The 15,196-nt window shown below is 46.6% G+C and overlaps 1 protein-coding gene across 1 annotated transcript; it reads right to left on the reverse strand.

Moving 5' to 3' along the window:
• Nucleotides 1–1,056: 1,056 nt before the first annotated feature.
• Nucleotides 1,057–10,417, reverse strand: LOC136510198 (putative wall-associated receptor kinase-like 16). Its single transcript, XM_066504740.1, has 4 exons — nucleotides 9,965–10,417; nucleotides 9,717–9,888; nucleotides 7,310–7,453; nucleotides 1,057–2,261 (listed from the first exon to the last, which is right to left on the reverse strand). The coding sequence occupies exons 1-4, from the start codon at nucleotides 10,415–10,417 to the stop codon at nucleotides 1,057–1,059; spliced, it is 1,974 nt and encodes a 657-aa protein (XP_066360837.1).
• Between the last annotated feature and the right edge of the window lie 4,779 nt (nucleotides 10,418–15,196).

The raw sequence follows: 15,196 nt of genomic DNA on the forward strand, positions 1-15,196 counted from the left end.
GCTAATTAAAATACACCCATTTCAGGTCATTGTACTTGTTCTGAAGCGTCTTCTTGTCATACCCGCAGTGTGTGGCCCTGTTGAAGTCACGCACGGTAGACCACCCGATAGTGGATGGGGTGTTATGGCCCCAGTGACATAGGTCTTTCTGTTTTTGGACTAGGTCAAGAAACAAGGTGCAGGTTGGGTCATCCCAGGACGCTCGCTGTTTTGACATCTAATGCAATGTACGAAATTCCGTGGAATTATTTACATGGTTGGAATACAAATGGGAAAGAATATGGTAGTAGCAGTGCAAAAACAAACGATTGTGGAAGGAAAATGGGACTTGCCTTTCCGAAACGCTTGCGGCGTTTTGAACGGAGGTTGTAGTGCCTGGCTTCAGGTGGAGAGCACGAAGATGTGGACGACGCTGCCAGTGTGGGCAATGTTCAGCGGCAGCGCATAAACACCTTGCACGGAGATTTAGTACCACAGACCTGAGGCAACAGACAACACAAAGGAGAACAACGTGGTACAATTAGCAACTAATAATTGATTCGTGCAGTGTGTCGAAGATGCAACTAAAAGAAGAAGCAATAGATCTGATGAACAAAGCCAATCACAACAAACGTGGCAAAAGTTGCTGACCATCCTACAAATGCAAAGTGCTCAGGCTCGGTAGCTAGTTTGAAAAAACAAAGCATGATGGTAATAGGAATTTCGTAACTAGTTCATTTCAAGTCTAACAAGCATGGCATGAACACATCAATCCGAACAAGTGTTAAGAGTCCGCATCCCGCCACCTGGAACGGACCTAAACCCTAACTAGGAAGCGGGTAACATTCAACAAGTTAGCTTTGATGGCAACTTTGATCTGTCACGTAAAGTCTTGCAATGATGATTAAAAAAAGGTTACAGTCGAAGCAAACAACACACACAAACATACCGGCAAGCTAATTAATAATACATATCTTATTGTCTTGTTTTTGTTCCTTGAAAGAAAGATTTAAACTTCTCATTAAAAAAAAAGACACAAATAAACGTCCGATAATATTTGTATGTGCACATAGCTTCCTACCGAGGGTACCTTGCAGAATCCACGAACTCTCGTTCCATAGTATAGCTTCTGCTCGTTTCCTCCGTGCTTTGTCCTTCACTAGTCTGTTTCATCATAGAAATACAATTCTCCTCGTTTGTGCCTACAATCATATTATCCTTGCCATACGTCTTGGTTGCAAGGAGGCCTTCAAGGACATGTTCCACTTGTCTCATTGTAGGGCGGTCCTCACCTCCTAATTTGATACATGATGCTGCAAGCATTGCAACTTCATGCACTTCTTCGCCCCCCTCCTCTACAACTTGGGGATCTAGTAATTCCGCCAGATTTCCTTCAACAAGTAGACTGACAAAATGTGCAACGAGACCATCACCTTTAGAGGATAAATATGAAAATGGTTTCTTCCTAGTGAGTAACTCCACAAGAATGACACCATAGCTGTACACATCACTTTTCTCGGTAAGACGACCTGTGTAGAAGTACATAGGGTCCAAGTATCCTATAGTCCCCTGAACCCTTGTTGTTAACCCTGTTCTATCTGTTGGGATGTACCTAGAAGATCCAAAGTCTGATACCTTCGATGTCAGAGTGTCATCAAGAAGTATGTTACTAGACTTGATATCCCTGTGGATTACTGGGACCAAAACTGACGAGTGAAGATAGGCAAGTGCAATAGCAATTTCAGTTGCGATCCTCAACCGGATGGCCCAAGATATTGATCTTGGTTCGTCGACATGAAGATGGTGATAAAGTGTTCCATTGGAAATAAACTCATAAACCAATAATGGAACCTCTGTCTCCAAGCAACAACCAAGAAGTTTAACAACATTCCTATGATTGATCTGCGATAAAATAGCTACCTCATTTATAAACTCATCTATTTCTTTTTGAACTGCTATTTTGGACTTCTTGATGGCTACTACATGCAAGTCTGATAAAATTCCTTTGTAGACTATACCATGCCCTCCACCACCAAGCTCACGAGCTTTGTCAAAGTTGTTTGTTGCCTTTGCTAGCTCATCCACTGTTATTATCATTCTTTCTGCAATATCTGCTTGTTGGGATACCAATTGTTGCAACAATTGTCCACGATTTTGCTTGAAAAACTTACGTTTTAACATCACTTTCCGCCTATGTTTCAACTTATGTGCCATGAATATCGAAATGGCAACCAAAACTATGAGGGATGCCCCACTACCAATCCCAATGCCAATGCTTAGACCTGAAAATGTTTAGGCAATATTTGCTATTACTTACTTCCACTAATCAAATTTAGATAAATGCCACAAATTTATGCCAAAAAAATTACAGCAAACTTTATATGTGGTCACACAATATAAACATTTTCACCTCTTTTGGTCACGCATAAACATTTTCCATACTCTGATTTTTCTTAGAAAAATAATAGTTTGATATGTGCTAGCTCATCATAAGTTGAAAAGGTAAAATGTTGTTTCAACGGACATAATTCTTTATTTCATTCATATGAGTAAACGATTTATGCATAGATAATTAATTAATTCGATGACTACTATTTGTGCACATAATATAACTGCCTGATGTGGCAGAGTTGTGTTAAGATATAACAAGTAACTATTCCGAAGTTCTTGATGTTCTTTAGCGCTGGTGGTTGGCAGCAGTAATAACTATGATAGTTTTTTATGTTCTTTAGTGCTGTCTGGCAGCCGTGAAGGAAATACTTTCAATGCCATCAAAAATTTGACCATTCCCTTGTATGCCATAAAAAAAATCATTTTCCTTATGCCATCAACTCAAATTTAGATCTTCTCCTGTATGCCACTCAATTCCATTCTGCTACAAACAACGCCATTAGATTCAACCCAGAAGTTATTTTTTTCTCGTTTTGCCCTCATTCACAGCCTATGGCTGACTTGTCCTCCTTGCGGCTGCTTGTCCTTCTAACATCCGACCCAAAACGATCAATTTTTCTCCAATCAGTGAGGACGACAGATAAATTGAGTTGAGGAAATCAAGCAGATGGCGGCGGTCTAAGGTTTGGGTGAGCGGTCGGCGCATGGGGCTGTCAAGCGCTCCAGTTGCGTGATGCGGTGGGAGCTCTTGATTGCTTAGGTCCAGTATGTATGAATATGTAACCTAAACATGTGGTCAACTTTCATTGCCATCGTGTTAACCAAATGGGAAATGCATTATGAGGCCCCCTTAATTTTGCTTTGCGTAATCTATATGGACCGACTATTTTATTATTATTGTAGTTAATGAAGTCTGATTATTGATGTATGAAAATTAACTATTCAAGTCTAATTATTCACATAGAGATGCGTATGTGTTTCTTTAGTTCCAACTACCTAGCATGCACGAAATCTAATGGCATATAAGGAAATAAGCCAACAATATATATTCCAGGGTAAAAGTGTCTTTTCCTCACTAAAATACTCCATCCGCAATGACCAAGGAGCAGTAAACAACGCCGATTTGCATTTAAGGCAAGGAGCAGCCAAGGAGTCGCAGCCAATAAACAGCAAAGGAGCAATAAATGCAGACAAGAAGCAGCCAATGAGCACCAAATGCGCAGCACGTACGAGAAGCCAAACCAGTGGTCCCAGACTAATACGAAGGAGACTTTTGGAAAAAATATTTTTGCTTAGATGAAGGAGATAAATGGACGGAGTGAGTAGCATTGAACTAACAACTAAACACACATAATGGAATATAGAGGAAGGAAAATTTAAGTTGATGGCATAGAAGGGAAAAGAAAATTTTTGATGGCATAAACGGAAATTGTTAAAATTTTGAAGGCATCTCAGGAATTTCCTGAGATGGAATGAATTATATATGTGATATGCTTGGACAGAGGTATCAAAGTTAATGAGCCTTTTACCTGTGTGCCATTATGAAAGATGCTCCAGGCCTACAAGCCACTAAAAAGTTTGAATGCATCCTGGTGCCATGACGCTAAACTTTCTTGCCTTCCACGCCATTCCATCCATCTTTTGTTAGGTTTCCACCGTTAGCCCTGACATGCGGGCCCAACCATTGATGATGCCTACAATACCCTTCTTTCTCTAGCCGGTGGGGCGAAGCCGTAAGTGACCTAGTCACCGTCTTCCTCCTCATACTGTCATCTTCCTCTACCTTCATCTTATCCAAAAACAGGCCTACGACGGTGGCTCGGCAGGCGTGGCCTGCGCGAGCGTCGGCACGTGGCCGACCTCGAGGGCAGCGACGGATGTGCGCGGCGAGACGAGTCCACCCCGAGCCCGATGCTGGACGCGCGTAGCTCGCCGCCGGCCGTGTGTGGCTCCTCGGCTCCAGTCGTGCCCCTACGCGCCCCGCTGTCGGAGCCCGCTGCCCGCGCGACCACGCCACAAGAGCCCACGTGGACTTCGCCACAGACCTCGCCCATCTCCGCCGCGGTTGTGGCGCCTCAGCCGTGCGCCCCGCCGCCGGCTGCGTGCCCCCACCACCGTGTGCTCCGGCCAGTCTAGACGAGCGAGCGAGTGAAGCCGCCGTGACCACGCCGCCGCGCAACAGGGAGAGGAGAGAGAGCAGAGTCACAGGGCATGGCAGCGCCACCGCAACCACCATGGCAGCTCTCTAGAGCTTCACCGTTTTCTAATCCAAGACCATGGGGAGGGAGAGGAGGGCAAGGGGGTTCCGATGGACTACCTACCTTGGTCGATTATAGCTCAGGGATAGAGATCGACAGAACGCCGCCGCAACCACCATGGCCGGCGAGCAGACCTCGCAGCGCCGCCGTGTTCCACTGCCTGTAGCCGTCCTCGGCCCCAACCAAAACCGCTGTCGGCTCCGCCTTCTTCTCCTCTTCGCCAAGCGCTTGCTAGCCGAAGCCGTCCTCCATCGTTCGCTGCTGCGCGCACGTGCCCGCCATGGCCGTGCTCGAGCAGAGCTCCAGCCGCTGCACGAGGAAGCCTGTGGCGAGCCCGCTCTACGCCGTCTCTGCCCTGCCGTCTGCGCCGACCACCTAGCCCGCCTCACTGCGCGTGTGCCGCTCCGTTCCCCGAGTTGTGGTCGCCGCCACGGGCCACTGCCGCCGAGAGCCACCGCGCGGCGCGTGCGGGTGCCCTGGTGGTCGCGCACCATAGCGTTGGCAGCAGGCTAACAAGCGGAGGATCACGTTACGGATGTGGTGGAAGGAGCAGAGGTTCTGGGTGTTCAACGCCCTCACCGGTCAGCTCTTCGGCTGCGTCAGCGCCGCCCAGGAGCTGCTCGCCGCGCGCGGCCTCGCGGTCACCGTCGCCGTCCCATCCGACAACGCCGCGCTGCTCGTGCCGCTGGTCCGCGCAGTGCCACACGTCACCTTCTCCCCCTCCTATGTGCTCCACCTCGCCATGTCGCACGCCCTCTGTGTAGCCCTGGCGACGAAGTGTTCGCGGTGGGCCTGCTATCGGATGCCGGCGGCGTGGCCACGTCGTCTGGGGGTGACCGCGGTGGGAAGCCCGCGGTGGCGGTGGCGTGGGTGGCCGTGTTGCTGGACGCGTTCCCGGACGACTCCGTGGTGTACGTCAGCTTCGGGACACAGCGGGCGCTATCACCGGCGTAGGCGGCGTCCGTGGTGGAGCTACTGCGTTCGCGTGGGCTCTGCGGAGCTATCGCCGAACGCGTTGGCATGGAGCTCGGTGGCGTTCGTGTGGGCGGCGAGGACGGGCACCGCGGTGCCGGGCGGGTTCGAGGCGGGCACGGCGTCGCGCGGGCTGGTGATCCGCGGGTGGGCGCCGTAGGTGGAGGTGCTACGCTACCGCGCCGTGGGCTAGAACTCGGAACTAGATGTGGCCGCCGCCGGGGTGGCCATGCTAGCGTGGCCCATGGGCGCTGACCAGTTCACGGACACACGACAGCACGGAGGCACGCGGACCTATGCAGAAGCTGCCCATCCGATCGGATAGAGGAGAGGGAGAAAATAAAATAAGTGAGGAAGAAAAGAAATGAGAAAATAAATTCCGGAGGGCATTTTAGACTTTTTCCGCTGTGGTTTGACACCGTTAGAGGCAAATATGGACGGAATGGCGTGGAAGGCAAGAAAGTTTAGCGTCGTGGCACTGTCGATGCGGGACCCACGGGATACCCCGCAAGGAAGGGAGAAGATCTAGTCTAACTAGGATTCTTCCCATATAATCCTAGTAGTAATACTACCCTGTAATCCTACTAGGACCCTACATTGTAAGCCGACTAGGACTCTTGCCTCTTGGACTATATAAAGGAAGGCAAGGCTCCTTAGATCGGTAGGGCAAGGTAGGAGAAGGTCCCAGAGGAGAACAATTGGACACATTTCAATCAATCGAACGCAAAGGCTAACGCTGACCGGACGTAGGGCTATTACTCGATCACGGTCGAGGGCCCGAACCAGGATAAATCGTCTGTCTCTTGCGTGAACCGTCGAGTTCTGCATACGCCGAGGCCCGAACAACTGCCCCGGGGACCCCGTGGCAGGCTATCGGTGGTGAAACATCGACAGGCACCAAGGTGCGTTCAAACTTTTTAGTGGTCTATAGGTCAGGATCATCTTTCATAATGGTACATAGGTAAAAGGCTCAAAGTTAATCGCTTTCTCTGCCACCTTCAATAATACTCCCTCGGTCGAAAAAAAATGTCCATCTATTTATATCCTAAGTCAAATCACCTCAAGTTTGACCAACTTTATAGAAAAGATTATTAATATTTACGACGCCAAATAATTACCATTAGATTTATTATAAAATATATTTTTATAATGTACTTATTTGGTGTCGTAAATGTTATTGCTTTTCTCTATACCATTGGTCAAACTTGATGTGTTTGACTTAGGACAAAAATAGATGGATTTTGTTTTTGGACGGAGAGAGTATGAATTTCACCCTCCAGAGCACTAGGATGCCTTTTCAGTTAAATTATGTAGTTTACGATGGAATCTAGATATACCACAATGAGGAAATAATAAATGATATGATTGAACTTCTCGGATGGACAGTACAGTTAAATGTAGATAATTTTGGACGATAATTTGTAGTGGCGATCTAGATATTAATTCCGGAAAGATTTGAAGATAGTTTGGAGGGTTCTAGCTGAAGGCAACTGAAACAGGCTATAAGGTATTCCCTTCGTCCCGGAAAAAAAAGCGTTCATATATTTTTGTCCGAAAAAAAAAAGCGTTCATACACTTTTTTTTGGGATTATAGGATTATATGAGATAGTATGTATTTAGGCTCTTTGCTAATTCAGGCCTCGAGTCAACCAGAGCACAAGAAGAAAACGAAAAAGAACTCCGAAATGAAAAGTCACGGTTGATCTCACATGTGATCGACTTGACGCAGCCATTGGGCAGGGTGTGATTGCCATGGGTTCCTCGTGGACACCGGCACTCGTATGATCCAGCCAAATTCTTGCACTCGCCAAAGCAAGCGCCTTTTACCTCTGGTAATTCGCACTCGTTGATATCTGTAACCAACAATAAGAACAGGCAAATGTTGAACATTTGATTAGAAAAATATCCCTATTAAAAAGTTGCATGGAACTTCTCTCCCAATCCCTTTAAATATATACTCTAAAACTTGCAACACTCAATGCAAAATTATTGGATGTTAACGTTTAAAAATTGAGAATTCAACAATAATGAAATTTCCAACGCTTGCAAATTTGACACTATCTCAAAGAGAAGAAAAAACTGATTTGCTAACATTTACTAGAGTGTTTTAGCCCTTCCTTTCCCCAACCCCTCCCTCCTCATTTTTTTTGTAAAACCAGCTCTTCGGTGGATTCATGAAAACCCTTACAAAGTTTAGAAATTTAAAAAATTCTGAAAATTTTACATGTAGAAAGCGGTGGTAGTGAACAAATATGTGAAATTTCAAGATCAAATCCAACTTGGTTTATGAGATAAAAATTAACAAATGTCAAATGAAGAAGTAGCAAAAAGACAAAGACATTGCATATCTTTTACTTCACAATTTGTGAATTTTATACCTCTATACATGCTTTTTATGACTGCTTTCACAATTCACAAAAACTTTGGTTTCTATCTAATATTTTCCCCCTTTTCCTCCTCTCTTCCCTTCTCCTTAATGTACCGCACTAGTGCAGAACAGGTCAATAGTGACGGCCGCTAAGGCTCATTGGCGACGGGTATTATGGTCGTCGCTAAATTTTCGTCGCTAATGACCAAGTCATTGGCGACGAGCGACGAGCATGTGCCCGTCGTTAATGACCCACTTAATAGCGATGAACATTGACAACGCCTGTCGCCAAAGATGAATTTCAAATTAAAAAATCATTTTTTTGCTCTCCCTCCAGTGGCTGCTCCGCTTCCCGCCGCCCTTGCCTCCGCAGCTCTGCCTCTGCTGCCACCTCCAGCCTCCCGCATCTGCCCCGCCTTCTGCCGTCGCTTTGCCTCCCGCCAGATTTGGGTGGAGGCGACGCCGCCGCCCCACCTCTCACCAGATATGGGAGAAGGAGGCGACGCCACCGCTCTACCTCCGCCGCCACCGCCCCGCCTCCCGCCAGATCTGGGCTGAGGAGGCAATGCCTCCGCTCCGCCTCCCGCCGCTGGTCTGCCACCCTCCGCCGCCACCCTGCCTCCCGCCACCGCCGACCCACCTCTCGCCCTTAGATCCGGGTAGAGGAGGCGGCCCCGCCAAATCAGGGAGGAGAAGGCGGCCCTGCCGCCCTGCCTCCCACCCCCACCGCCGCCACCTTGCCTCCCGCCCCCTCCGCCCGCCGCCAGATTTAGGCGGAGGAGGCGACGCCGCCACCCTACCGCCGTCGCCGCCTTGGCTCCTGCCGTGAGAGAGAGAGGAGGAGGAGGAGGAGGAGGCAAAGGGGGTACTGGAAGACGGAGGATAAGGATAGGAGTAACGGTGGGCCCCACGCACATGGGGAGCGCGCCCTGTCCACTCAAAGTTTTCGGGAACGCGCACGTGCCCACGGAAAAAAGGGCAACAGGTGGTTGCTACCACCGTCGCCAATAATGGGAAAAAGCGGCGACATTTTCTGGTGTCGGTCGTCGCCAATGTTGGGGGCACACATTTGCGACGGATGCTCCTATTGTCCGTCGCCTATGGCCTTGCCTTGGCCCCGCAGGACATGTCATAAGTGACGGGGCGTATAATTGTCCATCACCTTTGACGTCATTGACGACGGACATTTAGAGTACATCGCCAATGACTCCGTGGCTAATGTCACATTATGTACTAGTGTCATGTTTAGGGAGATGGTGGCTATGATCAGGCTGACCCGGCTGTGGAGGAGGTTGGTTGTAATGCAGCGGGGGCACCGTTAGGCTTGGTGGCAGGGAACATACGTGGTTTGTGGCAGGGTCATCAAGAAAGAGACGGATAAGCGAGGTGAGGATGATGTGGAGGATTTGGCGGCAAATGCACCGGGTACCACAAGTCGACAAGGTTCAAAAGGGGGAAAATCAGATGTGTGGTCATTCGTGTAACACCTAGCTAGACGACAGTGCCCTACGAAAACCATGGATAAATGGTGCAAGGAAAGAACAAAGACCAAAACATGCTTTCTTTCAGCTTTACCGGTCCTGTATATATATAGTGTTCTCCACTAAATAGCTGTGTTAAACTAGTAGAATCTTGCTGAATAGTCTTATCTACTAGTTAGGTGCTTCTACTTTGAGAGGGAGTTACTAAACAGGATCAACTTTATGATCCCATTTTTTAACATTGCAGTAACAGAATCGGTTGCTAACCTTGACACCCGCCGGTGATGTAAGGGTTGCCGTCATAGCCGCTCTTGCAGTGGCAGGTGTAGCCGCTCGGGTTCTCCCGCCGGCAGTCACTGAACTCGCTCTTGCAGAGGCGGCCGGCGACATCCCCGGGGCATATCTTGCTGCCGACAGCGGCTGCCACCGCCGGGAGGCCCTGCTTGACCGCCCACCGCAGGAACGACGGGGTACCCCAGCCACAGTTCGCTTATGGGCATCTTGCGCCCTAGGACCGCCTCGGTCCACCCCTCCTCGGCGATGTAGGCAGATATGGGCACGGCCGGCGGAGGTTGTTGGATGCTGGTGTTGATCGGTTGTTGGACTTGGATCCGAGTGAAGTGCATCCTCGTCGGCATGCTGTCGCCGGCAATGGGCGCCGCGCAGCAGCCGATGCCGTTGCAGAACTTGGACAGCTTGCCGGCTTTGGCATCGGCGTCGTATATGGCTTGCTGCCCCGATTCGCTGCAGGTGGTGGCGCATCTGCTGATGACGCTCTCCCTGGAGGTGTTGTCCAGGACGCCGACGAGCGTCGCCTCCATGTCGCAGCCGTAGAAGGTGAACTCGTTCCTTGCCGACACCTTGTAGGACCCGCCAGTGTTGTTGACTGCGTCGGGCAAGGTGTTGTTGATGTAGTCGTCGCGGAGGATGCGCAGGGTGGAGTCGTGGGTGGAGATCTCCGTGACCATGCAGCCGCAGCCGATGAGCAGCCGTGGGCCGCCGGGACCAGCCGTGGTGTTGCATGTGAGGTTGAAGCCCGGCCAGGAGCAGTGGGCGGGGCCGATGCCAAAGGGGTACGGCACGCTCACGTTGCCGCAGCTGGTGGCGCAGCCCGGCAACCCTATCGCCGCCGCCGGTGATGCCGCGGCCGTGACCTGCGATGACGTCACCGACACTAGTAGAGCCACTGCTGCTAATGCTGTGGTTAGCGGCGCCATGGACACTTCACTGTCTGTATTCAACCTTGTTGAGGTGGTGCCTAAGCGTTTGGTTCTATTTCTACCCCTACAATGCAACGTGTTCCATGAGATCGTAGATTTCACTGACACGTGATCTTCTAAACTATCCTGATCTCGATCTTGAGAAGCACATGGCGCGCGTATCATGCAGTTTGACTAATTACATTAAAAAAAAAGGAGTCCAGAGAACTAATCGGTCGTACAGCACTGCACTGGCGGGCTGCACAAGGCATTTTAATGCATCATTAACTACCATTTCGATTGCAATTAAGGGAGATGCTAAAATGCTGCCGACAGATACTCCCTCCGTTCAAAAGCATCCGTCGCCTAAGAGCAGCAGGCCCTCCGTTCAAAAGCATCCGTCGCCTAAGAGCAAGTATAATAGCAGGCTGTAAGCTTACTAAATGCTAAAGTGGAGGAGAGAGGAGAGGAGAGAGAGGAGAAGCGGGCTGTAAGCTTACAGCCGGCTTAGAGTAAGGCTAATAATATAGCCGGCTTGTTGGCTGTAAAATTCCTTATAGCCTTCTCTCAGCCCACTCATATAGTAGTCGGCTCTTTACAGTTAATACATGACCTACTTATCTCTCTCACAGACTTTCTTGGTTTTTGTGCCCAAGCCGGCGGTAAGCTTACATCTCGCTTCTCATCTCTCTTCTCCCCTCTCTCATCCACCTCAGCATTTAGTCGGCTTACAGCCTGCTATTATACTTGCTCTTAGGCACAAGAACCAAGAAAATCTGTGAGAGAAACAAGTGGACCATGTATTAACTGTAAAGAGCTAGCTACTATATGAGTGGGCTGAGAGAAGGCTGTAAAGAACCTTACCGCCAGCAAGCTGGCTGTATTATTAGCCTTGCTCTAAGGCCAGTCTCAATGCTTAGTTTCACTACACGATTTTCAAAACGCCACATCAGCTTGAGCGGGATAAAACAATGAATGAAATTAGCCTTCACAATGCAGTGTTTCATTTCACCAATTCCAAAACTAAGTAAAGCATTTAATTACTGTATAATGATTGGATCATATGCATCGATTGATTATGTGGGATGAAACTCTCCCCTCTCAATGTGGGTGTCGTGGGGTTACCGAGAGCTTGGAAACAGAGCTGGCGAGTGTCGTGGCCATGAAACGAACTTGTTCTCTCTCCTCACCATTTCATACAAAAAGTGTTCCTCTGCTGATGTGTCACCCTAATTAATTTGCATGACACTCCCATGACATCTCCATTGAGACTGGCCTAAGCGTTGCGTGCAGAGACCCAGGAGCGCTGATGGCCCACGGGCTTTTCCTTATTATTATGGTTAATGTGCGAGCGTCGATTTGTTTCCCCGAGTAAATCTCCGTCTAACGCTGTGAGGGCAGTCCCAATGCTAGAAACTACGTATAGTTTCTATACCTATTAATTTTCATAGACACTATGTATAGAAACCATGGTTCCAATGGATAGTTTCTACAGAACAACTTTTTATCCAATCACATATACTCTCTCTCCATTCGCTACCAATCGCATCCCTTCGTGTCTTGGTTCTCGTGTAGACATGGTTTCTAACTTAGACCCGGTTTCTATGATTTTTGTTCTCTCTCTTCAATAACTACCTTGCCACATCAGCAAAATGTTTAGGTGACAATATAATTAATGCCCATAGAAACTATAGTGGTTTCTGCATTGGGAGTGCCTGATCGCGCGCTCCTTCCTAATCCGCGCGCCTGTTCTAATCCGCGCGTTCCTTCCTAATCGCGGCCGCCCCCAGAATTCTTTCCCGCGCCTGTAAACTGAGGATAAAAACTCCATTAGCGACCGTAATCAGACGAAAATTCTGGCAGCCAAAATTCAAAACTCAGCGACCAATGCATTTGTCTTTTCATTGGCGCCACCACTCAGTTTAATTTTCAATTTACCGTGGCTCTTTTACCAAAAATAAAAATATATTTGAAAAATTGAAAATTTGAATTTCAAAACTTCGAATAGAATTTTAGGACAGTAAATGATCTAAAATGAAAATGTTGTAAACATCAAAGTTGTAGAATTCATCCATATGTACAACTTTTGTTTTGGTCATCTTTTCATGTGACTTCGTTTGAACAATTTAAAATTTAAATTTCAATAAATGTCAACTTCAAACAAAATTTTTAGACACCAAATATTTTAAACTCAAAAAGTCATGAACTAAAAGTTGTAGAACTCATCGAGATTTATAACTTTTGTTTTGATCATTCCTTCATCCGACAAAGTGTTAGTAAACATTGTTCACGAATCAACATATCCCTCGTATAGTTTCATAAACTATGTGAGATTTATGGATTTGTAAACAATATTTATTAACACTTTGTCCGATGAACAAATGATCAAAATAAAAGTTGTAGATCTTGATGAGTTCTACAACTTTTATTTTTATGACTTTTTGAGTTCAAATCATTTGTGTCTCAAAATCTGTTTGAACCTGTCATTTCTTGAAATTAAAATTTTAAATTGTTCAAACGAAGTCACATGAAAAGAGTGCCAAAATAATAGTAGTAAGAACACAATAACTGGATAGAGCATGATTTTAGAAAATTTTAGAGAAAAAATCATCACATTTGGAGTTAGTATGAGAGAGAAACACTACATACAAGGTTTAGACAGAGATTAAAAAAAAATCACACTTGTTCATCACAAGTGTCATGAACAAGTGTGTTTTCTTTTTTTAATCTCTGCCTAAAACTTGTAACCGGTCTTTCTCCCTCGTACTAACTCCAAATTTAATGATTTTTTGCCTAAATTTTTCTAAAATCATGCTCTATCAATTTATTTTGGTCATCTTGTCATTTGACTTTGTTTGAAAAATTCAAATTTTAAATTCAAAAATGTGGAAACTTGAAACAACGTATTGAAAGAGCATATGATTTCACCTGAAAAAATCATGAACATAAAAGTTGTGGAGCTCATCAAGATCTACAAGTTTTATATTGGTCATTTGTCCATGTGACTTTGTTTGAATATTTCAAAATTTGAATTTCAAGAAATGACTACTTTAAACAACATTTCTTCATCCAACATATACATAGATAGTCACACACATACATAAATATAGTTTCACACACATATATAAATATAGTCTCACACACTTACACAAACATCGTCCACTCCATCTTAGCCTATAACAACTTTCCCGTTGACACATTTTCATTCCCATGGCAATTTATCTTTGGGCAGGTTCTTTTCCACAGCAGTGATCTTCTTAGAAAAGTCTGTGAATAGCTGCATTTTAGCGTAGTTATTGTACTCTTCAACATCATCCACGCCACCAACTTCAATAATGTGTTGTTTCTCGGAGACAGCCACATGCTTTGTCTTCTTCTTTGGGGGAGGTTAGTTTGCGGGTCAGGTAAATAGAAAACTTGTGTCACACGTGAAACGAGCACCCAAGGGTCATCTTGGTAGTCTAGATTGTCGAGGTCCACGACTATCAACCTGATCTCGTTGGCTTGGTGTTGTTTGATCCAGTGGCATCGAAATAGGGCCATTCGTATACCCATTCCATAGTCAAGTTGCCATATGTCATCAATGATGCCAAAGAATGGGATCTTTCGCCCCAATCTGTCGAGACCTTCTATTCGAAACGTCGTTGTTTTGGTTCACACATGTACTATCCTTTGCGTGGGTATAGTACGTGTACCCATTGATGTCGTAAGCTTGCCAAGATATGACTTGTCTCAATGGCCCCCTCGCCAACCTACTGATGGTAATATCATTTGTGGTTTCTTCATTTGGTAGGTTTTGGTCCTTCAACCATGTAGTGAATCATTGCTTGTGATGTTTCATGACCCACTCGTCTATGCGGCCATTACTCTTCTCCCTAATGATATCCAAGTATTCATCAATGTACTGGTTCGATCAGTTCTATACTCTGCATGACATTGTAATGCGCCCGACTCACTTCTTTGTAATCCTCAGCGATGAACACTTTTCTCCCCCTCGTGCCCTTCCCAGCCAGCCTACCCTTGTAACGAGAATCAGGTTTACCAATTCCCTTTCTACCCTTTTAGGTACTATTGATAGCACTTGATGACTTCTTCAGTACTATAGCCCTCTATCATGGAGCCCTCTGGGTATGCTCGATTATGCATGTATCAATTAAGAACCGACATGAACCGCTCGTAGGACCACATTTTATGCAAGTACTAAGAGCCTAGCGCCTCTATCTGATGAACCATGTGAATGATGAGATGTGGCATTATATCAAAAAAAGCGAGAGATAAACACTGTCTCAAATTGGTTTTGGGTCTCCACCACTGAAATCATGTAGGTCACTTAGCTCTTTTTTACCAATCAGTCTTATGTGATATCTTCAAAAACAATTAGCACATACGGGTGATGGCCATTTTCAGAAACTCTGGCTTTATAGCTCTGATTGCAAGAGGTAGGAACACTGTCAGCATGACATGACAATCGTGAGCCTTGAAGCATGTTATTGATAGGTCCTTCATCGAAACTAGCCACTTCACATTTACTGAAAACCTAGTCGGAAA

Source organism: Miscanthus floridulus, chromosome 16, assembly GCF_019320115.1.
Source record: "Miscanthus floridulus cultivar M001 chromosome 16, ASM1932011v1, whole genome shotgun sequence".
In the NCBI taxonomy this organism is placed as follows: domain Eukaryota; kingdom Viridiplantae; phylum Streptophyta; class Magnoliopsida; order Poales; family Poaceae; genus Miscanthus; species Miscanthus floridulus.